This window comes from Solanum dulcamara, chromosome 12, assembly GCF_947179165.1.
Source record: "Solanum dulcamara chromosome 12, daSolDulc1.2, whole genome shotgun sequence".
NCBI lineage: Eukaryota > Viridiplantae > Streptophyta > Magnoliopsida > Solanales > Solanaceae > Solanum > Solanum dulcamara.
The window spans coordinates 8,046,709-8,073,086 of record NC_077248.1 but is presented as its reverse complement, the minus strand read 5'-3'; the positions used below and the strand labels follow the sequence as shown (position 1 = coordinate 8,073,086).

Genomic DNA, 26,378 nt, shown 5'->3' with positions numbered 1-26,378 from the left:
CCCATGGATTTCAGGCCTGTCTCCATAGATTCTCCTTCCGAAAGTCAGGGATCGTGCTATAATCCTTTTACAATTGGTTGGAACCTATATATACTAGGTTTCTCTAATTGAGTAGTTGTAAATATGTTTCCACACATTCTATATTGTAGTTGACGGGAGATTTCATACCTAGGCCTTCGGACATGGAGTCTGGATGGTTAAATGATTGTCAATTGTTGTTTAAAGTAGAAATGTATGCTGTGGATCGTGATTTTTATGTGACTAGTGATAAAGGTTCAATCTTTGAATATCAATCTTGGTGAAAACTGTTTAGAAGGCCAATGACCTATGTGAGATTAAATGTAGACATTTGTTAGGTTGTTAAGAGATCTTGAGACCTGTTGGTTATGGATTTAATATATATAGAGGAATGTGATTATACAATAACTATGTGAGTTTATGTTGATTATTCCATGGGAATTACTTGAGTAATGCGAATCATGAGATAATGGGTGAATGTGAATGACTTAGTATTGATTGATTTCTTGCTATGAACCTATTTGATTACATGTGGTTATAGGTTATGGTTTATTCTATATCGTAGAGAGACTCTTAATAGTGATTGAGTAACATTGTGATGTTTACCATGCATTTAATTATTGTGGTTAAGTAATTGATATGTCGTTGTGATTGGTCTACGATGCCAAGACCGTGAAATATATAATTTTGAACTAGCTCCACTTAAAGTGATGCCTTGAATAGAGAAAGCTTGTTGAAATATTGTTAATGAAGGGAAAGATAGAACGAAACCAATGAAATGACTATTTATGAGCAATTGCATACAATTAACCTGTTACTTGATTGTGTAAGTATGTGAACTATTCGTTGTGGACTGTGATTGTGGTTGTGATTTTGATATTGGATTGGGTGTCACGTTCCGACACATATATTGAATCGGATGTCATATTCTGACACATATATTGAATCGGATGTCACGTTTCGACACATATATAGAATCGGGTGTCATGTTTCGACATATATATAGTTTGGGTATGGGTTTCATGAGAGAGTCATTGCATGGCTATCATTTATGAATTGATCTTAACTATGTGGGTGATGATAGAGAAACTGACGCGAGTATAATTGAGCATGCCCATTCTGTGTAATAGTTGATATGAAAGGGCCGAAGGTCCAAGTGTTACCATATTGATTGTTGTATTTGAGATTTACCTTGTGAAACTATATAATTCTCCTGAAATGGTAAATTGATAATGGGTTCCTGTATATGCCTGTTCGGATAATGTTATGGGTGCTAGATGCGTCCGCATCATAGGTATGAGGTCGTAGGTAAACAAGTGGAAAGCAGTCAATGCGTTGTTAAGTGAGATTAGTGACTTAAAGTCAGATATTGTTGATGTCTTGTGCACATATGTGTTAAAATGGGGAGTTGGAGAGAATACAGGTTTGGTGGTGTATTTCCTTAAGAGCATGCTTTCTTCTTGTTGATTTCTTTATATTATGCAGTGGATATCGGATTGACCAATGATGCCTACCGATACATGTTGTTTGTACCGATACTACTAGTGTTATGCCACTTAGCATAATATGATTGTCGGGTCGGTGATATTTCATTGGTGAATACGAAGATGAGTCTCCAACAGCTTCTACTCTACCTTCCTTATGGTAGGAGTTATGTCTTATTTTTATTTATACTCCATATTTTTAGAAGCTCTTGTAAATATTTAGACTAGTATCCTTGGGGGTGTTAGCATTTTTCTTGTATCAACCTTGGAGTTTCAAGTAAATTTACGATGACTTCACTACTCTTTTAGGTTATTAATGGTATTTTGTTAAACTTTTGTATGATATTTCTGTTTGTAGGATTGAGGGTTCTCCTATATCTAGATGTTAGAGTAGGTTCCCGAACGACCTTTTGGGTTGGGTCGCGATACTTGTGCACACCAAAAGTTGAATGAAATAGATGTCAGATAAGGAAGGCCAAGTTAAGACACATTTTAGATATTATACCCTTTTTTTTACAACTTTTTAATTTTAAATTTTCATGTAATATATTTAATATCACAAAATTAAAGGACATTTTGGTATATTAAATCTAAAGAGACGTTTGTCTATGAATTTGTTTTTACTTTTTCGCCTCACACGCTTTAGTCAAAAAAATTAAAAAAAATATGAAACTTAAAAAACACCAAAAAAATGTTATTAATGGCAAAACACAACTTCATTTTTCACTTTACAAACTTACTTTTTTAAATACTCATAATTTTCATGGTCAAGCATTCTCGTAAGATCAAAAAATTCAAAATTTTCTTTCAAATCAGACGACGACGACAACAACAACAACATATCCAGTGTAATTCCATTAGTGGGGTCTGAAGAAGGTAGATGTACGCAGATTTTACCACCATCTCATGGAGATAGAAAGGTTATTTCTAAAAGACCCTCGGCTCAAAAGTACCTGTCGCGAGAAAGAGAGAACAACAATATATACTAATGCTTCACCTACTTAATCCAAAGTATTGTTGAGCTTAGCTCCGTCTTTCTTTTTCATTATTAAGTAACACAATTTTAAAGCCAAATATATTATCGGTTTGAAGGGGGACGAACAAAACCCTAACCCTCCAGTAATGAAATTCATTGAAAATTTAGGGAAAAGGTAGAGAAGTCTTATTATGGGTGATAATAAATTTTACGATTGAGAATCATCATTCTAATTTGTCAGAATATCAAAAATTAATTAGTGGGTAATGATTTGCACGGATAAAAATGGGTCACGTGAATTATGGTGTCTTCATATTAAAAAGAGGGAATTCGGGCAATTATAAAAAAAAGTCGGGATAAATTATAATTGAGCTTTTTTTACTATGGGATTTAAGAAAGTAAAAATTACTAGAAAAAACACTTTTTAATAAATATTACTGATTTTAGCGATACTTTTTATTTATTACCATTTATAGCAATATATAGCAATATTATGATATATCTACTATGTATTAAAAGTGAATTATGCATGCAATATAAATGTATTATAAGTGTTTTAAAATATATTATACTTGTTTGGTAAGAAATTGACACAATGTAATATAAATGTATTAAAGTATGTGATAAATGTATTATCCATGAATAAAACTTGTATTATATGAGTTTTATAAATTATTCTCGCTAATATGTATTAAAATTATATTATAAGTGTTCAGTGAAAAAAATATTATTACTATAAATGATAAATATATTCTTAATATAGTACATTTATGTAAATTTCAAAATTATGCAATACCAGCTAACTTGTCTGATCTATTTCTCCATAAGTGGATCAAACCTGATAACAATCCGTTAGTACTTGCTGACAAAACCATTAACAAGAACAAATTTCGTGACCCAACAACAGCTTGGTTAGGTCAAGATGGTCGTTGGAGAATGTTGGTCGGTAGCCTTAGAAATCAGAGAGAATTAGCAATATTGTATCGGAGTAGGGACTTCATGAAGTGGACCAAAGCCCAACACCCACTTCATTCATCTGCTAATACTAGAAATTGGAGTGTGTTGATTTTTTTCCGATTTCATTGGAGCATACAGATGGTCTGGACACATCACGTATAAGGGCAGCCCGGTGCATTAAAACTTCCTCTATGCACGGGGTTCGGGGAAGAGCCTGATCACAAGGGTCTATTGTACGTAGCCTTATCTTGCATTTCTGCCAGAGGCTGTTTCTAAAGCTTGAACCTGTGACCTTCTGGTCACATGACAGCAACTTTACCAGTTACTCCAAGGCTCCCCTTCTCTGGACACATCATGTAATGGTGACAAAATTAAACATGTTATGAAAGTCAATCTTGATGATACACGATTTGACTATTATATTATTGGTACCTATGACACCAAAAAAGATAGATATGTTCCGGACGATATAATGATTGATGGATGGCATAGATTGAGACTGGATTAAGGTAATTTTTATGTATCTGAGACTTTTTATGATCCTAGCAAAAATTGAAGAATTTTGTGGGATGGACCAATGAATCGGACGTTACGTTGTTCCAACAGATGCCATCAACAAAGGATGGTCTGGAATTCAGGTCCTCGCTCCTAGTGGCAAACATTTAGTTCAATGGCCTATTGAAGAATTAGAAATCTTGACAAAGAAAAAGATTGAGGTAAGAAATTAAAATTGAACAAGGGCGAAAATTTGGAAGTCAAGGAATCCGAATTTGCAATAATGCAAGATGTTTTATGGTATGAATTAATTTTTTTTGTATGAAATTTTTGTGTCAACTCAAATTTACAGTTAATTTGTGAGTGTTTGGCAGGCTGACATTGAAGTAACATTTTCCTTTTCAAGTTTGGAAAATGCTGAAGAATTTGATCCTAGTTGGGCTAATCTTTATGCCTAAGATATATGTGCCATTAGGGGTTCGACAGTTCAAGGTGGACTTGGTCCATTTGGGCTCCTAACATTATCTTCAGAAAACTTGGAAGAATATACACATATATTTTTTAAAGTGTTTAAAATCCCAGATAAATACAAGGTTTTCATGTGTTCTGATGCCTCAAGGTTTGTCTTCTGATCACACTTTTCTTATCAGCAAATATCTCTTCCCTTAAATTAGAGAGATCTCGAATTTAAACTTTTGGAATGAAAAAAATACTTAGAGGAAGAACTCATCCTATTTAATGAGTCTTATGCAATGCAAATTTAAGTTAATTGGGCAAAAGTGTTGTTATCTTTATGTTTTTGCAATTGGCTTATGTTGTCATTTCTTTTGGCAACAGGTCAAGTGTTAGATATCGTAAAAAGATGTATAAGTCATCGTTTGCTGGATATGTGGATGTAAATCTAACAGACAAAACAGTCTCTAAGGAGTTTGGTAAGTTTTGTTTAGTACTTTTTTTTTGTAAAATATTATACTTAAATTCATATTTCAATTCATTTTTCTTTTGTGCTGCATTGACAATTCGTTAATTCTTTATTTAGATTGATCATTCCGTAGTAGAGAGCTTTGATTCTGATGGAAAGACATGTATTACATTAAGGATTTATCTGGCATTAGCCATTTACTGGGATATATCATATACATTTATATGTTTTCAACAATGGTACTGAAACCGTCAAAATTGACAGTCGTAATGGTTGGAGCATGGGTAATTCCAAGAGATAGAACTAGAGAAAAGACGAAAATATAGCTTCCTTCAATTTTCCTCTCTTTTCACGTTAGCCTTTTTTTTTTTCCTTTTCATGTTAGCATTTTTTTTATGAGAACTTGTACAAATTTGCTACTTCTAGTAATTTAGGAATAAAATATTCTTCTTTTCTATTAAATTGAATTGATCACTCTTGATATAGAATCCAATTATCTTTCTACCGAGTTCTTATTTCATATCAAAGTATACAAATATTTAATTATTCTATGTGTATATATATGAGACACAAACTTATATATTTGTAAGTCAATATAATGAAGTCGGAATTTTTTACTTGTGTCTAATCTTTAAGACATTTCTCAGAGAATACATATTCAAATCTGTGCATTCAAGGAACATTTCTTTCGGCAGGAGGTTACATAGTTGGATAGAAGGTAGTAGATAGTTGAGTTCCGACTCGCTTTTCAGCCGGTTTAGGCTTGGTGGGAGTCTGGGAGCATTGTGTTTATTGTAGTATTAGACTTGTGTATGTATTTTCATTTAGTTAACACATTATTTTGTTGTTATTATTATTTCTTTTCCCTGATGTTCTGTACTGCTTTTCTTATTATTTGACATGTCTTTTTTCATTCTCATATTCCCTGGTTTGTGAATATTTTGATTTGTTGAATTTGAGTCGAGGGTCTTATGAAAATAACCTCTCTACATCTTCTATGAAAAAGAGATAAGGTCTATGTACACTCTACACTTCTCAAACCCATTAGGTATGTTGTTGTTGCATTCGAGTAACAGTACCTTCTTCATCATCTTCAGCCTTAATACTTTCAATCTTCTCGTTGACAATTGAATCAATTTCAACTAGTAGTGCTGTTCTCATCCTATCTAGCATAGATTCAAGTTCCGATTTTGTTTGAAAAGCAACACTGCAGATTGAAACAGAACACAAGATTTTGAATTAAAAGGATTCCTCTGTAAAAATTTCCTTCATTGGCTCATGAAAAGATTAAATCTTGTGAACAAAGAATGAAGTTTGTTAAAATGAGCCAACGTCTCTTTAAACGATCAAGAACCTTACCTGTAAAACACTAGAGCTTTTTCTTTGCTAGAATTATATCTATACTTGAATTCAGTAAATTTCATCGTTTGGTCCGACCTATGATCCAAGTAATATTTCATATTTTTTCAGACAGACTAACAGATATAGTACTCAAAAATTGCATATTAAGTGCTCTAAGTGAAGCTAACACAGCTTCCCTTTTTCTACCAACATTTATAAGTTTGCTTATCCATCTTAGTCTGTCAAAGTTCATATTGGCTCCACTTGTTATTGCGACTACGTTTTCATCCTTGAGGCCATAGTCTTGCAGTATGCTTCAAGTCCGGCTCTAATATGCTCCGTTTCTCTTCAAACATGTCATGTTAAAAATGAAAAACAAAAGAAACAAGTTTCTGTCATGTCTTTTAAAGTAGCTATCAAATGTCAATTTGCCAATTTTGAAGACGGTTTTATTATGTGACAACAGCATAAACTAAAAGAGTATTGAAAAAGATTTGGTTTTTAGTACTTCTAATGGCAAAAAACAAGCAGATAAAATAAGAGTTCTTGTACGTGAAATGTAAGGTAGAAATTGGTGGCTAACCTTTATCGATGCACATATAGCATCGCGATTAACTAGTACAACCCCATCTATTAGCTCCTTATAGAAACAGATAGTTTCTTCTCCGAACACTTTAACAGCTACACCAACTGCGAAAATTCCAACTTGGTCCATCATTACTCTGTGACCATAGTGTAATGACATTGCCATTGCATTTGCATCACATGGCTCAACTCCAATAATCTTTATATTAGGGGCAACCCTTTTCATATATGCAACAATACAAGCTATAAGTCCCCCTCCACCACTAAAGGCTTTGACAACTCTGAATACAATGACATTAACTCAATTGCCGTTAAATGTGTTTGCGGCAATACTAGTGATGCTAAAAGGAAAATCTATTACCACTACATGTCTGTTTTGTTGTAGTGAGCCACAAAACCAGGGGCAGAGTATATATACGATGTCAATACTATGTAGTAGATGTTGATTAATCCCCTCGGACCTCGGCCTATGTTGTCCTGACTCGTCAAATATGCCATGTGGTGCATGTCGGATCCTCTAAAATTAGTACATTGTTTTAGGATCAACGCGGATGCAACAACATTTTTGAAAAGTTTGAACAACATAGTCTTTGGCTTACCTATATTTTGAATCCCTTATTGAAAATTCTGGTTCGATCAGTGCGATCAGTGCATAAAACTCAAGTGTAAACAAAAATCCTAATCTTAATCTCTGGTGTAGTAACATGCATGACAATGATAGCATTTCAGCCAAGTCTTTGAGAAGCTAATGCAACACCTTGAGCATGATTCCCAGCTGATGAGCAAATGATACCTCTTTTCAGCTGCTCCTCTAAGAGTTTGGCCATCATATTGTAAGCTCCTAAGCTTAAATGAAAAGACCTGCCAAATAGTATATGAACATTAATGTTACTTACTGCTTATATTCAATGCAGAATATATATAGGCTATAAGAACATACCTTTTATATCAGAAGAATTTTAACAACAGATATCAGAATAAAGAGGAACAAGTATATCAACTTTAAAGCATAGAGTAGTGAGTTCATTTGGGAAAGAAACACATGAAAAGATTAGATAAATACTTAGGATTCGCTTGGTTACAAGGATAAGGGATTATACAACAACAACATATCCAGTGAAATCCTACAAGTGGGGTTTGGAGAGGATAGAGTATATGCAGACCTTACCACTATGTCATGGAAATATAGAGGTTGTTTCTAAAGGACCCTCGGCTCAAATATATCAGCCCCAAGTAAGAGGGAAAAACAATAGATATAGCACAACGGGTAAAACGAAAAGTAATATAAATTCTACAAGAAAAAAACAATAACAGTAGCAAAATAATGTGATAATCGAAAAGCAATAACAACACAACTATAATGACACGACCAGACCTATGACTACCTTAAACCGTCACAAGTCAAGATAACATTCTACCCTTACTAGCCTTCTACCCTAATATGCGACCTCCATTCATTTCTATCTAAGGTCATGTCCTCGGTGATATTAAGTTGCATCACATCCTGTCTAATCACCTCTCCCCAATACTTTTTCGGTCTACCCCTACCCCTTCGAGTAACCCCTAAATCCAACTGCTTGCACCTCTTAACTGGACATCTTCACACCTTCTTTGCAAATGTCCAAATCATCTCAATCTCGCTTCTCTCATCTTGTATGCTACAAAGTATACTCCCACCTTCTCCTGAATAACCCCATTCCTAATTTTTTCACTCATAGTATGTCCACACATCCGTCTCAACATCCTCATCTCCACAACATGCATCTTCTGAACATGTGAGTTCTTAATTGGCTAGCTCTCTACCCTAAATAACAAAGACGGTCTAACCACCATTCTTTAGAACTTACCTTTAAGTTTAGGTGGTACCTTCTTATCACACAGGACTCCAAAGGCAATCCTCCATTTCATCCATGTTGCCCACATACGATGCATGACATCATCGTTGATGTCCTCACTACTCTGGATGACGGATTCAAGATATTTAAAGTTTTCTCTCTTGGGGATAGGTTGAGTGGCAAGCCTCACTTTCATTCCCTTTTCATCCATCCCAACACTAAATTTGTGCTCTAAGTATTCTGTCTTGATCCTGCTCAATTTGAACCATTTGGACTCCAGAGTTTGTCTCCAAACCTCTAATCTATCATTAACTGTGTCCCGATTCTCATCAATCAATACTATATCATCCGCAAATAGAATACACCATGGAACCTCCTCCTAAATAGACTATGTCAACTCATCCAACCAAGGCAAAAATAAAAGGGTTCAGCACAGATCCTTGATGTAGTCGCATCTCAACAGGAAAATGCTCTGAGTCACCTCTCACCGTCCTAACCCAAGTCTTAGCTCCATCATAGATGTCAATATACACCATCAGAATACCTTTAGCCTCCATACACCTCCAAAAGACATTCCTCAAAACTTTGTCATAGGCCTTTTCAAGATCAATGAACACCATACAAAAATTCCTCTTTCTTTCCCTAAATTTCTCCACCAGTCTCCGCATAAGATGGATTGTTTCAATAGTCGACCACCCTGACATGAATACGAACTGATTCTCTGAAATTGACACTCCTCTCATCACCATCATCTCCACCACTTTCTCCCAAATTTTTATAGTGTGGCTTAGCAATTTGATACCCTTGTAATTATTACAATTTTGAATATCACCCTTGTTCTTGTACAATAGAACCATTGTACTTCACCTCCATTCATCAGGCATCTTAGTTGTCTTCAAAATAGCATTAAACAACCTAGTCAACCAATCCTTACCTGCCTTGTCAATGCTCTTTAAAAAATTCACCGAAAACTCATTGGGTCCGATCGCTCTCCCCCTCCTTCATCCTACTAATAGCACGTCTAACCTCCTCAACCCTAAAATATTTGTAGTACCCAAAATCCCGAAGACTATGAGATTGCGCCAAATCACCCACTACAATGTCACTGTCCCTTTTTTTATTTAAGAGTTTGTGGAAGTAATCTTGCCACCTTTGCTTAATAGAGGTCTCATCCACTAACACCTCACCTCCTTCGTCCTTGATACACTTTACTTGATCCAAGTCGCAAGCTTTTCTCTCTCTCACTTTGTTGAGCCTATACAATCTCTTATCCCCCACCTTTTCCCTCTCACTTAAAATATAAGCGTTCAAAAGCTGCTTTCTTAGGACTCGTGACCGCCGACTTTGCTTTTGTCTTCGCTGTCTTATATATATATTTAAGCCTACACTTCTCATCCTCATCCATGCACTCTAACCACTTCGTATAGGCAACCTTCTTAGCTTTTATTTTGCCTTGAACTTCTCCATTCCACCACCAATCTCCTTGACGACCAACAAACATTCCTCTCGATACCCCTAGTACCTAGGTAGCTGCTTTTTTAATGCAACCAACATTCATGTCCCACATGTTTTTCACATCCCCGCTACTGCTCCAAGCCCCCAAACCAATCAACTTCTCCTAGATTTCTTGAGAAAGGACAGGATTATTTTATTTCACATTTGATAGAAATATTAAATTCCAGGATTAGCAATTACAGAATAGTTATACCTCCGTTTTGAAATGCTTTTTTGGGACTCGAGGTGGCAATTGCAAAACGGCTTGAGATTCATGCATGTGACTTAGTTCTGTGAGGCTTACATCTCAAGCGTCCCGATTGTATGCCTTAAACACGCCCAATGCTCACCCAATGCTCGTTAAATATTTCTACAAAAATCATGTAGTAAATTATCTAATTAGCATTGTTCACCCTCAAATTATTTAACAAATAAATAATAAAAGTTCAATTTATCTATAGAAATATGAAGATGGAGAGTAATTCACATAAATGGCTATATAAATGTAACATAGTACTATATAATTACAAATTGAAACATCGTGAGGATAAATACCATTTGAACATCCGTATGAAAATAGCTAGAAAGTCAAAATTTATATCTAGCATTCTATTGAGTTTCATATATTAGTTCTGTGTCTCAAATTATATACTTCGATTATTTGCTGTTTGAATTCAATTTCGTATTTATTCATGAATGAGTAATGGCTTACATTATAGTACTGATAATTTTCTTTGATTATTTACTTTGGGAGGTAATATGTGTAATTTGATAATATTATTTTAGAAATTATGATTTTTCAAATGTTTGAAAGTTAAAGACAATAAAGTTGATTTGTATCTCAGGATAACGTAAACTATCTAAATAGACATACATTCATACTATATATATTAATGGAAATACATCACTCCCTAAAAAATAGCCTAGACTCACACAGTAATCTATCCCAGAAAATCACGCTTTTAGTCCATATAAACTTACTCTCACTCATCAATCTCACGTTCATCTCCCTAATTTACTCCTTCACTCCAAAGCACCTCATTCTCTCTCCTAATTTCCTTCCACATATTTTTTCCTTCCCCTCCCACGTATTCGTACATCAACAACCACCATGGCTTGCAGAATAGCCCAAGCAACAAGGTCCATCAAAGGAACAACTACTAAAGAGGACACTCAAGACTAAAATATTTATCTTGGTGTATAACTCTCTTTGTATTCTTACTCTCTCTTTCTGGGATGAATTAAATGAGGGCAAGAGACCCTCTATTTATAGGAGCAAAAATGCGTAACAATTTACACGGTGCATTTCTGTCAAATGCGTATACGCGTTAAAAGGAAAAGTTGTTGCTTTTTCTTTCTCTACTTTTCCTTTTTTTCTTCCTCCTTTTCCGTTTTTTCTGACTTTCTTGCATTCTCCCACTTGAAAATTTAATTGTGAATCAATTAAGTCTTCACACCATCATTTCTACCCAAATTACTGCAATGTTACATTTCTGCTAGGCCAATAGAAGATCGACACCATATGAACTTGTTACTGTTGATCGGCTTTGTAAACATATCTGCTAGGTTGTCATTAGTGTGAATTTTATGAATATCCACACTGCCTTCTTCCACCTTCTCACGAACAAAGTGATACTGAACTCATATGTGCTTTGTCCTTGAATGAAATGCCGGATTTTTGGCAAGATACAAAGCGCTCTGACTGTCACAAAATAGAGCAACATTCTCTTGTTTGTGCTTGAGTTCCTCCAGTAACATCTGCATCCATATTGCCTCTTTGCTAGCTTGTGTAGCTGCTACATAATCTTCTTTCATCGTAGATATAGCCACGATAGATTGCACTTTGAAACCCAGCTTACAGCTCCTCCAGCAAGAGTAAATACATAACTTGTGATGGACTTGCTTTTATCAAGATCACCTGCATAATCTGAATCAACATAACCTTTAACAGTAAAGTATGATCCTCCATAACACATTACAACATCTGAGGTACCCTTGATGTATCTCAGGATCCTCTTAATAGTGTTCCAATGCTCTCTACCAGGATTAGCCATGTATCGACTAACCACTCCCACTGCTTGTGCAATGTCAGATCTTGTACATACCATGGCGAACATTAAACTTCCCATTACTGATGCATACAGTACTCGAGACATCTCCATCCTCTCTGCTTTATTGCTAGGACACATACTTGAGGATAACTTGAAATTAATAGGAAGTGGGGTAGAAATTGACTTACAGTCTTGCATCTTGAAGCGTCTCAAGATTTTCTTCAAGTAGTTCTTTTGAGAAAGCCAAATCTTTCTATTATTTTTGTCTCGGTGAATTTTGCATCCCTAGAATCTTGTTTGCTGGTCCCAAGTCCTTCATTTCAAACTCCCTAGCTAACTGTGCCTTTAAATTTGTGAGACGATCTTTGTTGGGACCTGCTACCAACATGTCGTCAACATATAACAGCAAAATAAAAAAATTGTCATCACCAAATCTCTTGTAATAAACACAAGGATCTGAACTATGTCTGTTGTATCCAATACTTATAATGAAGGAATCAAATCTCTTATACCAACATCTCGGCGCCTGTTTGAGACCGTATAGAGATTTGTTCAACCTGCAAACCAAGTTCTTTTTCCCTGTTCTTCAAAACCTTCTGGTTGGAGCATATAAATTTCTTATTCAAGTTCTCCATGAAGAAATGCAGTTTTGACATCTAACTTCTCCAAGTACAAGTCAAATGTAGCACACATCGCCAGGACTATCGAATTATTGTGAGTCGAACCACAAGTGAAAATATCTCATTGAAGTCTATACCTTCTTTCTGAGTGAATCCTTTCACAACCAATCTTGCATGATACTTCTCCACTTGATCATTGTCATTGCGTTTGATCTTGTAGACCCATTTATTTCCAATGGCCTTCCTTCCTTGTGGTAATTGAACAAGATCCCATGTTTTATTTTTATGAAGAGCTTCAATTTCTTCTTGCATTGTTGCCACCCACAAAGATGATTCTTGGCCTTTCATAGCCTCGTGAAAAGTTGAAGGCTCTCCATCTTCTGTTAGTAGACAGTATGCAATATTACTCTCCATAGAATAATCTGAATGCCAAGCTGGTTCTCTTCTCTCCCTAGTTGACCATCAAACTTCTGGAGTTTCGATCTCAGCTTACTCTTGTCTTCGTGCTCTGGTGATGCTTCAGAAGAAACTGGAACTTCTTTTATTTCTTCAACTTCAACTGTAGTAGTCTCTAATTTTTCTTTTAAAGTGCTACCTTCTTTTACTTGTATCTTGTTTTCAAGAAATACAACATCCCTGCTGATAACAACATTGCTGGCAGTGGGATCCCACAAGCGATACCCCTTGACTCCATCAGCATACCTTAAGAAAATGCATTCCCTGAATTTTGGATCCAACTTCGATTTTTCTTGAGTGTTGTACATAACATAAGCAGGACTTCCGAATATACGTAAGCGAGAATAATCAGCTGGTTTTCCTGTCCACATCTCTATTGGCGTTTTCAGATTAATTGCGATTGATGGTGACCGATTGATCACATAACATGCGGTTTTGACTGCTTCTGTCCAGAATTGTTTTTTCAACCTTGCAGTTACCAACATAGCTCTTGTCCGTTCTAACAAGATTCTGTTCATCCGCTCTGCTACTCCATTTTGTTGTGGAGTATATGCCACCGTGAACTGTCTTTTAATATCTTCTTATTTACAGAAGCTATCAAATTCATCACAAGTGTATTCTCCTCCATTATCTGTCCTCAAACACTTGATCTTTTTTTCAAATTCAAGTTTCACCCGCGCTTTGAACTCTTTGAAAACTGGAGAAACATTTGTCTTTCTCTTGATTGGATACACCCAACTTCTCCTGGAGTAATTTTCGATAAATGACACAAAATATTTCGCTCCTCCTAGGGACTCCAGCGGTGCTTGCCAGACATCAGAGTGGACCAAATCTAGTATTTCCTTGCTTTTAGCAGAGGAACTGCTAAACTTCAGTCTATTTTTCTTGTTGGTAACACAATACTCACAAAAGGGTAGTGAAGCCTTTTTGAGTCCTGGAAGAAGCTTTTGCTCAACAAGAATCTTCAAACCTCGTTCTGATATATGGCATAGTTTACGATGCCATATCATCGTTGATTCTTCAAATGAACTTGCTGACGTGGTTGATGCTTCTCCTTCTTGGTGTGTTTCACATTTAAGCACATATAGATTTTCAGTAAATTTTTCCGCTTCCATCACTATAAGCGCTCCTTTGGATATTTTCATGACTCCACCATGAGTCTTATATAAACATTCATTATCATCTAATTGTACCAAAGACAATAGATTCTTTCTCAAGTCTTTTATATGTTGTACCTCCTGGATGGTGCGTATCGTGCCATCATATATTTTTATTTTGATGGACCCAATACCAATAACATCCAAAGCATGATCGTCTCCCATAAACACAGACCCTCATGAGATAGGATTATATTGATGGAACCATTCTCTCCGGGAAGTCATGTACCATGTTGCTCCTGTGTCCATGATCGAGACATCAGTGAAACATTTTCTGCCTTCATTATTTGATATTGCTTCACTACATAAAATATGGCCATCATCCGAGGTACATCCAACATTCCCTTGAGCATTTGATGACTCAGGGTGTTCACTCTTCTTTTTGAACCGATAATCTTTCTTGAAGTTCCCTTTCTTGCCACAGTTGTAGCACTTGATATTCTTCTTACTTCTTGATTGAGATCTACCATGATTGTGCCACGTTCTGTTGGTCTTCCTCTCACCATCATCAAAGTTTCAGCTTGCTGCGAACTTGCTTGTCTGTTTTCCTTATTTTTGCGCCGATTTTTTTCTTCTAAGACAGTGGCTGCAATTTCATCGAAAACTAGATTATATGTATTGTTCGTCAGGTTGATGATGAGTTGATCATACGAGTCAGGTAGACTTTGAAGTAGAAGCTCCGCACGTTCAGTCCCCTCTATTTTGCAACCCATTGTTGTAAGTTGCGAAAACAGAGTATTCAAAGTATTGATGTGTTCAGTAACTGGCATGGACTCTGCCATTCGAAGAGTATACAATCTTCTTTTTAAGAAGATTTTATTATGCAAAGACTTGGCCTCTTACAACCTTGTAAGAGTATCTCATATTTCCTTCGTCGTCCGCTTTTCAGCCACACTAGACAACACTTGATTAGCTAGTGCCAAGTGTAGATCAACAACTGCGTTGTTGTCTATGTCATTCCACTTGCTGTCATCAACAACGTCTGTGGGTCTGCCTTCAATTGTAGCTAAGCAATTGTCTCTTCTAAATATCGCTTTTATTTTTATTTTTCACAATGAGAAATTAGTCTCATTGAATTTTTCAACGTCAAACTTTGTTGTACTCGACATTGTTATTTGCTTCACACCCTTCTAGATTATTTCTGAATATTTTTGCGAACAATCGTGATAAAATATACCGTCACCCAAATTTACTATTCAGAAAAAGTTACTATTTATAGATAGTACCTTCGCATAAAACAGACAGAATAATCGAGGACTCTGATACCACTGTTGGGGGGAGGAAGCACCACAACTAAAGTTTGATATGACAATAAATATGAAAATAAATTGGATACGAGAATTTTATGTGGAAACCTCTCAAACAGATAGAGGGGAAAAATCACGGGGGGGGGGGGGGGGGGGAGAAGGATCTCACTATTAAAATATGGAGTATACTGCTCTCAAATACAAGGAGAAAACAACAACTAACACTTCCCTCTTGTAAAAGGAACAACTACTAAATAGGACACTCAAGACTAAAATATTTATCTTGGTGTATAACTCTCTTTGTATTCTTACTCTCTCTTTCTGGGATGAATTAAATGAGGGCAAGATACCCTCTATTTATAGAAGCAAAAACGCATAACAATTTACGCGGTGCATTTCTGTCAAACGCATATACGCGTTAAAAGAAAAAGTTGTACCTTTTTCTTCCTCTACTTTTTCTTTTTGTTGCTGCTTTTTCTTCCTCTACCTTTTCTTTTTTTCTTCCTCCTTTTCCGTTTTTTCTGACTTTCTTGCAAGTAGCACTATTCTTGATAATGATTCCATCAATTTTATATCCATCATAAATATCACCAGAAATCCACAATACGAAATGTTTCAACCAAATAATAATATTGGCCATCGTTGAAGCTCAAAAATTGTTGAAGAAAAATATATTGAGAAGAAGTGTAAAGTTTGTTGAATCTCCCAAAAAATGGAAGGATTTTGATTGTTTTGATTATTATTTTTTACTACGCTAGCCTGTAAAAAGTTTATGACTTTTAGTTACATCCCTTAATTAGTTAGATTTAATGTTATGTTTCAGCCTATTACATATCTCAGATACTACATGTATTCGAGGTGAAAAATATGGTACGATCCGTAATTATGCAAATTAAAAGAAAGAAAAGAAAACTAATTAGGTACTAAACTAGTGGAATTTATGTTGTTTACCCTAACTTTAACACTATTACTGTTTATACTTGTAAAAATATGCTAGATATTTTTTAAAATTAGTTTCTTAATTTTTTTTAACTTTTAAAGTACCTTATACATTTTTGTATTGTTATACTATTTTATTAAAAAGGGCATATCTCGAGGCTTACGTCTTGCCCGCCTCACCCCTCTATATTGCAGCAAATTAATAAATAGATATAACGGAATATAAGCTTTCTGTTTACCTAAGTGATCACTTTGTTGGTTACAATAGTGAAGATAAGAGGTGTTGGAGGGTGAGAAGGGTATATTAATATTTTTAGAATGTTATTTGTGGAATTTGTTTTTTTTTTTTTTACTAGAGTTCATTTTTTTCATTTTTAAGAAACTTATTTTTTTAGCGAATATTTTTTAAATTTTTTTAACCAATCAACAACAACTACATACCAAGTATAATCTTGCAAATGAGGTCTAGAGAAGATAGAGTGTACGCATACCTTACCCCAACCTTGAGAGGTAGATAGACTATTTCCGATATACTCTCGATTCAAGGAAAAATGTCAAAGTAGGTCGAAAAAAAAGAGTGAAAAAGTCGTGACAAACTACTATAGAGATCATATCAAAGCATTTGAGAAAAAGAAGCAGAACTACACCAAAAATAATATGATGCATGAGTACAACAGGTAATAACATACATCGAAGGACAAGAAACTCTATGAGAAATACTATGACTACTAGTATGGAATAATAAGCGATACAACACTCAACTACCTACAAACCTCCCACTATAATTCATGTTCTCAATAACCTCCTATTTTAATCAACCAAACATAGAAAAATTATAAATTTTCCGAAAAATATTTCCTCCTTATCAATACACCCTTAAATATCCATATTGAAAGTTGACCTAAACATCTTTAGGTCTTGTTGAGGCTTTATATGCTGGGTCTAGTGTCACAACTTTTGTTTTTTACAACGTTGTATTCTACTATATATGTAACTGATTTATGTTTGTTCGGTTAGATACGTTAAAACTAAACGTAAACATTTTAGATTTTTTCTTTTTTAGTTTCAAGTTGATAATGCATATCTTCCATATGGCATCTATATTCATGAAATCTATAGGCGTCCATGTTTTTGAAAATAAAACTAGGTTAGGACAAGGGAAAAAACCTTAATTCAGTTCATGCAAAAAAAAAAAAAAAAAAAACTAGACTAATAAAAATGAGAAGTCCTCACTAAAGAAAGAACTAATTTTCAACCAAATGGGGGCGGGGGAGGTCACTTGATGAATTAATGCAAATCTATAGTCATTAATAAATATCCATCTAATCCACACCCTTCCCATAAATAACTAAGCTTGCGTTTTTGTTCAATATTTGTTAAAGCAAAGTAAGGAAATTATGATAGAAAATAAGTAACTTTCAAGAACATGTTTTTAATGTCATCTCAAATTCGAGATGTTGGATTTGTAGCACTAACTGTACAACCTCCAGCATGAATGCATCGTCCCCGAGACAATAGGAATGCCAGTACAAAAGAAATGTACTGGCAACAATCTGGCCCCGTAGGCATCAATATAGCCCTTTTAGGCATCACAGCCCTTTTAGGTAGGCAGTGAGCAATTTTAGACTTCTGTTGAACATGAAGTAGTAAGATTACTCCCACCAGATTCCAGTGCTTCTACCATGAAAATATGATTGTTCACTTGACAAAGTATACATGGCTGCATGCACAGAAATTCATCTAGAGAAGATATTTAAGACAAATTTAAAAGAAGAAACCCTTCATCATAAACTTTTTTAAAAAGTCTGCATTAAATTAAGCTGTCTATAATATATAGACTCTAGTAAATCCCTCATAATGAAGATAAATAGAGACAGTCTAGATTGTGACAAAGCAGAAATATGGACTCCATGCAGACAAGGAGTACGTCTAGGGTTGCCACCAGATGGTATGACAACCCTTGCTTACTCTACTACCTAACCTTAATTACTACACCCCCTCCATAAACTTCTATCTTTGCTAAAGATAAATATGTCAGCAGCAGCATCGCTCAGTTGACTGCAACTTCTGCAGAAAGAAAACTTGGGTGAAGTGACTCTTGGCTAGAAACTTTGGCCTTAGAGAGCTTGAGCACCTCAAAAGCTTCCTCCACCTTGGTTTCCAGAGATTCTGGAGACTCCAATAATAACAGTAGTTCAGCATTATCCATCTCCAAGAGCATTCCAGTTATCTTTGAAGCAAGCTCAGGCTGCAGAAAGAATGTAACATTAGTTATTAAGATGACTTTGCTAACCACTAACTGAGGTTATGACTAGTTGTAAGTAAGAAACAAGAGTATAAGATTACACAGCTTCAAAGAGTTTCTTGACAGATCACCAACCTTTCGGTTCCGGTTAAAAGAATTAGCAAGAAAGAAAATCACCTTATGTTTACTGACAAGAGGATAAAGGTGCTCTCCAAGTATCTGTTTCTGCTGCTCAGGATTAGCAGAAGCAAGCAAGGTACTCAGCATTTCAGATCCATTGGAAACTGATCCACCTGCAATGGAACCAGCATCTGATATGAAAGGTCCTTTGTTCATGTCACGAGTCCGACCATTGCGCACATATTTGACCGTCCCAGCACGCTGCAAGCATGGAAATATTTTGGGAGTATTTAGTGATACTTAGGCCACCAATCAAGCAAATAATTTACGAATTTTTTCGAATAATTATTGCTAGGTTGAGCCATTCAATAATAGTAGGAGTTTGTAGCTTATTAATGTACAGAACTAAATGAAGTGAACATATAAGTCACTTTAAGTTTAAAACAAAGTTCTTCTCCAAAATTTTAAGGGGCGATATAGCTCTTATCTTTTTAAATATAGTACTCAGTTTTTTTAAGTGACTATAAAGGGAAATATAAGTATCAATTTAATAGGCTAAAGAATTCCAATCCAGAATGGAAGATTTTAACAGGCGGCTATCTCATGTAGATGACTAATCCCTTTCCACCTAAACTTAAGCTCATAATTCATGGAAGCCCCAAATGTCAAACTTTTGAAGCTAAACCAGTTTTCAAACCTAAGCATTCTATGATGGAACTTTTGAAAAGCTCAGTTGTACAACCATTTCATTAACATTTGGACATCAAGATTTCAATTTATGTAAAATAGGTAAGGAGGTTGAACCACCTGAGAATTGCTAGCTTCATTCGATGACACCACTGATTGACCTGATTGCTGCACATTGGTCATGTTTGAAGCTGGCATATGTCCATTCATCCTTCCCCTGTTCTGCCGATATGGTCGATAAGTATTAGGAACCTGAAAAATAAGATGCAAGCTGTAACCTCCTTCCCACAAATCTAAACAATAGCATGTCAACTAAGTTTAACATGTCTGTACTGCTTCTACAAGAAACAAGATTTGTGCATTCAATTCTGAACACAATCGACCATAAAAAGAACTCCAAAAAGTGGAGAAAGTATAGATGCCAAGTGCTTTGACTCTTTAAAGGGACTAACCAATGGAACCTGAGAAGGTTGAAAGCTAGGTCTGGTGGTGTTTGTGAACCCATTAGTACCCCAACCTGGCCTCATACCAAGAGCCTGATACATCATCCCAGGCCGTGTAGGTACCTGAGGAACAACGCTGTGGCCTGGATAGTAAATAGGAGGATATGTGCCAGGAAACATAGCTGAAGCTCCTGTTAGCCCTGCAATTCGTTGTGCATGCTGTAGCTGTAGCTGGGCCTGTCTTTCCTCTTTCCTTTGAGCAATAGCCACATATAACGGCTTTCGGTGCAGCATATATCCTGTGAAACATCTCACAAAAATAAAGCTCATATAACAGGACCTGTATCTCAACTATAGGGAATTTTGAGGGCATAGTACAACACCAGCATATCATACAGTGTAATCACTTAATGACGAATTGGATGCTAAAAGATCAAGACATCTAATTAATCATATGGCATGGAAATCATTCAAGAACGGGAACTGTCCATACTATGAAGAGTAGGTGAAGAATACGAAAGAGGAAACATGCGAGAAAATAGAATTTCCAAAACTGAAGCACCGTTATTGGGTGACAACGTACATGCAAGCATGGGTGATATAAGCACATAAACATATACTTGACCATAGTGTACACAGAGTTGGCCTGATTATCTATTTGTCTAATTACTTGCAAAATGCCTGGAATATATTTAGGCTTCTTGTAAAACCAAAGATGGCTTGTCTTCCTTGTTTAGTTTTTCTAGTCAAAAGTTTCCAAAACTTCAACTAGGAAACACACTGGAAAGAAGTTTCAGCCAAATTAATTAGTAAATGAATAGAGAGCGAGATTGCCATGTAAATGTTGGCACATATAATAACGTCCATGTGCTTCATCAAAGGTTAACCTTCTAGTATGAAGGCATAAAGTAGAATCAAAAAGGGAAAATGAAAGACTAGACTAGTACTTTAAACCTTGATCAAACAACTTATACCTTTCTTACAGTGAAATCATGTAAATGCTCCACATAAATCCTCTAACCCGGTTTTGTGGTGCTCAAAAAGATCAAGGGAAGAACTAAAAGATTGAAGCATATGGCATCAGAATTTATGGTGCATGCTACCTTGTGAGAAATGAGTCAGTGCCTAGTTATTCACTATGATCTGGAGCATATTAAAAAATATATGACTCACCATAAAAAGTATTCACGGCGTTATAGGCCTCCTCTACTGTGGAGAAGCATACAAATCCAAAACCCTTACTCACACCTTTCTCATCTTGCATAACTTTCGCAGAAGTAATTGTGCCACATTGGCTAAACAATGAATGCAGCTCATTCTCAGAGACATCATCATCAATATTCTTGACATACACATTTGAACCCTGACATGATAATCAAGTATGTTCATAAATAGATCATAAATAATTAATTCTCTTTTTGTTATAAGGAAATGAGAATGAGTACCTGGTATTTCATAATTTGTTCTCTCCTTCTCTCTTCAAAGAGGCGCTTCAGAAGTTGTTCGCGCTCTGCTTTCTTTTGTGCTCTAGCTACATACAAGTTCTTGGATCCTACTTAATGATAATATGTCACCACATAAAATTACAAATGGCATGGCTGAAATCACATTTAAGAATACAACATCACAAAGCCAGGACTTACCAACGGGTGATCCATTCATAACTTCCATAGCTTTTCTAGCATCACCAGGATCATCAAAGTTCACAAATCCAAAACCCTTTGAAGCTCCACTCTCATCTTTTGCAATGACCAAGCTAAGAATCTTCCCAAAGCCAGAAAACTTTTCTCTAAGATGTTCCTCTGAGATGTCAAGGTCCAGGTTCTTGAAGTACAGATTTGTATACTTAGCATCAGGATTGGGCAAAACCCGGTCAGCCTTTTTGACAAACTTAGCAACATACCTATGTCATAAATGTTGCAAGATATCATAAATAAATAGACTAAGATCAAAAGCATGTAAACAAAGAAAACAACTGATTCATCTAAGGTCATCATAATTGCAGTATGGAAAGCTAGATGATTGCATGGGTATGGAAATGCTCATACATCTTCTTGTCTCCAGCCATGGTCCCATTAAGCTTCTCAATAGCAGCATCTGCAGACTCCTCTGACCCAAACTGAACAAAGCCGTAGCCTTTGCTCTTTCCTTCCTCAGAAGTGACAATTTTACAAGATAAGATATTTCCAAACTTTTGAAACATTTCTTGAAGCTTCGCGTTGTCAATGTTATCACTTATGTTCTGTAAAATTACAATTTGGATATACAAATCAGAATAGAGAACCTGGTAAGATCTCAAATCAATTGAATACTATTCACTCAGTCAAAGCTTACTGATACCTTGATGAAAACGTTTCCTTTTCCACTCCGTCTTGCATCAGGGTCACGTAGAGACCAACTAACCCTTATAACTTTCCCATTGAGGATGGAGTTATTTTTCACCTCAATAGCGCGTATAGCTGCTCATAGTTTTCAGAAAAAAACAGAAGTTTTCCAAGTCAAAAATCAAGCCACATAGTATTTCCAGAAAAGGTCAATCATATACGACAAAAGTTCATACACGACAAAAACAATTGAAGGGCATTATCATTGCCCCTCAAGTCTTGTTGGTCCAATAAATAGATGTTATAAATTCTAAGCACAATGAACTCCCTCAGCGGATATCACATGGCATGAAAAAACAAAAATGGTAATCAGCAGTTGGTGAAAAAACTTAATAACACATTGAACACAATCAGAAAAGGTTAGCTCATGCTTCGACTACAAAATCACAGGTCAGATCACATTAGCTTATCCACAACATTTCATGAATGATACGAGTTGTTAACCAATAAAAGCAACTAAACAACAGTTGATGAAGTTTGCATTGATACAGTATCTCAACTTTCCAAAAGGACAAAGCAACTAGACGACAATAAAATTAAGCAAAAATTATTAACAAGACCTAGATTTGGAATCACTAAGATCATCCAACCAGTGAAATCATCAGGGGTCTAAAAGGGATCATTAAATGTTAATCCTAAAAGGATATAACTTGTAATGAGAACTACTCAGACGACTCATACCACAAAAAAACAGTAAACTTCCGGTTATAACTGATAAAATCTCAAGATATACAACTATATACCCTTCATCTCACAGAGCACCAACTAGCATATAACAGCCACCATCAGTGACAGATCAAATCAGATGACTAGCAACAGAAAAATCACACAAATAAAAATAGTCAAATCCTCGAGATTTAATATCATATATTTCTCCTATCAGAAGATAATACTCATATACTAGTACATTAAAATTAACATCATGCCTGAGTAAATCGGAAATCTTTTTTTTAAAAAAAAAATCAAATTCAACCAACCAATGTCTATCTTTTTCTCACTCTCATCAATCTGATTATTCTATTGATCCATTTAAACAACAGCCAAAACATCACCATGAATGCGCAGAATAAATTCACTCAATTTCTGATTCAACAAATAGACTAAAACCTTGAGCTTGTGAGTTGTCCGTAAACACACTCGCAAAATCACAAAACTTGTATATTAGGGTCCATTTAGTTATTGATTGATTAATAATGACACAAAACATGAATATCAGAGTCCATTCAGTTACAGATTGATCAATCACGACACAAAACATGTATATCAGAGTCCATTCAGTTATGGATTGATCAATCATGACACAAAACTTGTATATCAGAGTCCATTCAGTCATCGATTTATCAATCATGACATAAAACATGTATATCAGAGTCCATTCAGTTATCGATTAATCAATCACGTCACAAAACTTGTATATCAGAGTCCATTCAGTTATGGATTGATCAATCATGACACAAAACTTGTATATCAGAATCCATTCAGTCATCGATTTATCAATCATGACATAAAACATGTATATCAGAGTCCATTCAGTTATGGATTGATTAATCATGACACAAAACTTGTATATCAGAGTCCATTCAGTCATCGATTTATCAATCATGACATAAAACATGTATATCAGAGTCCATTCAGATACAGATTGATCAATCATGACACAAAACATGTATATCAGAGTCCATTCAGTTCTCGATTTATCAATCACGACACAAAACATGTATATCAGAGTCCATTCAGTTATTGATTTATCAATCACGACACAAAACATGTATATCAGAGTCCATTCAGTTATCAATTAATCAATCATGACACAAAACTTGTATATACAAAATATGTATATCAGAGTCCATTCAGTCATTGATTTATCAATCATGACACAAAACATGTATATCAGAGTCCATTCAGTTATGATTAATCAATCATGACATAAAACTTGTATATCAGAGTCCATTCAGTTATAGATTGATCAATCATGACACAAAACTTGTATATCAGAGTCCACTCAGTTATGGATCAATCATGACACAGAACTTGTATATCAGTGTCTATTCAATTACCGATTCATCAATCATGAATGAATTCAACACGAAATCCTGATCAAAATTCAACATGCAAATCAAAATCAAACGAATTCGGACACCGATCATACGATCGAAACAGCATTTTTATCGTTCTAAACAAGACATGTACAACCACAGACCCTAGCAATCAATGCAGATACATGTAGAAAAAAAATTACACAAAATAGACACATATAGAGAGAGAGAGACAGAATGAGATATACCATCCTGAGGAGAAACAAAGTTCACGTAGCCGTAGCAGAGAGAACGCCCAGTAGATGAATCACGGCAGACGCGGACCGAAGCAATGCTTTTGAACTCCGAAAAGAAATCAAAAAGTTGTCCATCGGAAACGTCGTGGTGAAGATCACCAACGTACAATGATGATGGCGTTGCAAGGACAGTCGGAGGAACCGCCATTGACCCCGGACTCAAAATTCAAAATGCTGAAAATCTGTATATATAGAGAGAGAGAGTGAGAAAGAAGCGTTTCGTTTCAGAATTGGTGCTTTTTCTTTGCTACTAAATGGAGAGAAATTAAACAAAAGGAGAGAGTGAGTGAGAAAGAGAGAGAAGTGGCGTTCGTTTATAAAGGAATGCGTTTTAGTTCTGGGATCAGAAGGGAATTAATAGGGGCAATTATGGGAAATTTGGGGAATTTAAGGGGAGGAGAAGGAAAAGAAATTTTGTTACTTTGAGAGCAAAAAGGAAAAAAACTGAGTATTTAGACTCTGATAATGAACTCAAATGTGAAGAGGAGAGTGAGGTTATTGAGGGGATTTTGCATGGAAATTTCCCTTTCAGGAAATTCTACCAAACACACCTTAGAACTAGAAGAAGGCACGTGTCAATACGCTCTTAAATGGCGCGCTTACTGATCTTCCCCAACTAATTCTGTAGATTTGAGCAAAATTAATTCTAGTCTCATTTATATTTATTATTATTAAATTTCTCTTCCTCTTAATTCATCTAACTTGCTCTCTTACTTGAGGTCATTTTAGTTTGTTATAAAAATTAATATTGCATATATTTGATAAATGTAATCTTGTTTGTTACTTCTTCTATTTTAATATGTTTATCTGATTTTAACTTAACACGAAATTTATTTAATTTATTTATATGATGACTTGACATGAAGTTTATTTAATTTATTTATTTGATTTAACATGACATGAAGTTTAAGAAATAAATAAATCTTTTGAATCGTGCGACCTTAAACTAAAAATATATAGAATTACATGTCACGTGGAAAATTAAAATTAAAAGTTGTCAAAAAGAAAAAAAATACTATTTTTTTAAAAAAAACAAACTAAAAAAATAATAATAAGAGTGTTAGTTAATAATTGCAAATATTATGTGTTATTTGTACTAACGTTATTGTTTTACATTTTTTATAATTACGAAAAGAATCAATTGGATATAAGGTTGAAATAATTATGTTTCCCTAACTTATTTATATTATATGGTACTTAAAATTCAGAAATAACTAACAAAAATATATAGATGGATTATATATATGAGAAATTATTATGGAGTAGTAAGTTGGTGATTAAATAATTTGAGAATTTATTATTATTATGGTAATTAAAAATTTTGAATAATTATATAGCAATTTAGTCGTATATTTTTGAAAAATTTTATCGCAAACACGTGCCTATGTATAATTTCAAATTAATTATTTGTATGTAACCTAGTTTTTCAACATATCGTTACTTCAGCATGAGCGGTTACCTATATGAGCATCATATTTTTACTGTAAACAAATTTAATCATACAAACTAATTATGCGATGAACAAGTTAATTTCACGGGATGCTTTACTTACTGCATGAATAATTTATTATCTTGTACTCCCTCCTCTGA

At 35.1% G+C, this 26,378-nt stretch overlaps 2 protein-coding genes and 1 pseudogene across 2 annotated transcripts; 1 reads left to right on the top strand and 2 right to left on the bottom strand.

Moving 5' to 3' along the window:
• Positions 1-182: 182 nt before the first annotated feature.
• On the top strand, positions 183-5,370 carry LOC129875559 (beta-fructofuranosidase, insoluble isoenzyme 1-like; annotated as a pseudogene).
• Positions 5,371-7,503: 2,133 nt separating this feature from the next.
• Positions 7,504-9,470, bottom strand: LOC129875558 (uncharacterized). The gene is made up of 3 exons (XM_055950866.1): positions 9,048-9,470; positions 8,658-8,992; positions 7,504-7,639 (listed from the first exon to the last, which is right to left on the bottom strand). Exons 1-3 carry the CDS (start codon positions 9,468-9,470, stop codon positions 7,504-7,506), a joined length of 894 nt encoding a protein of 297 aa, XP_055806841.1.
• An 8,892-nt stretch (positions 9,471-18,362) lies between these two features.
• LOC129876665 (polyadenylate-binding protein 7-like) lies at positions 18,363-24,936 on the bottom strand. The gene is made up of 10 exons (XM_055952154.1): positions 24,741-24,936; positions 22,413-22,531; positions 22,121-22,314; positions 21,716-21,975; positions 21,518-21,624; positions 21,246-21,435; positions 20,082-20,371; positions 19,750-19,881; positions 19,000-19,203; positions 18,363-18,825 (listed from the first exon to the last, which is right to left on the bottom strand). The coding sequence occupies exons 1-10, from the start codon at positions 24,934-24,936 to the stop codon at positions 18,628-18,630; spliced, it is 1,890 nt and encodes a 629-aa protein (XP_055808129.1). The 3' UTR covers positions 18,363-18,627.
• Positions 24,937-26,378: the final 1,442 nt, after the last annotated feature.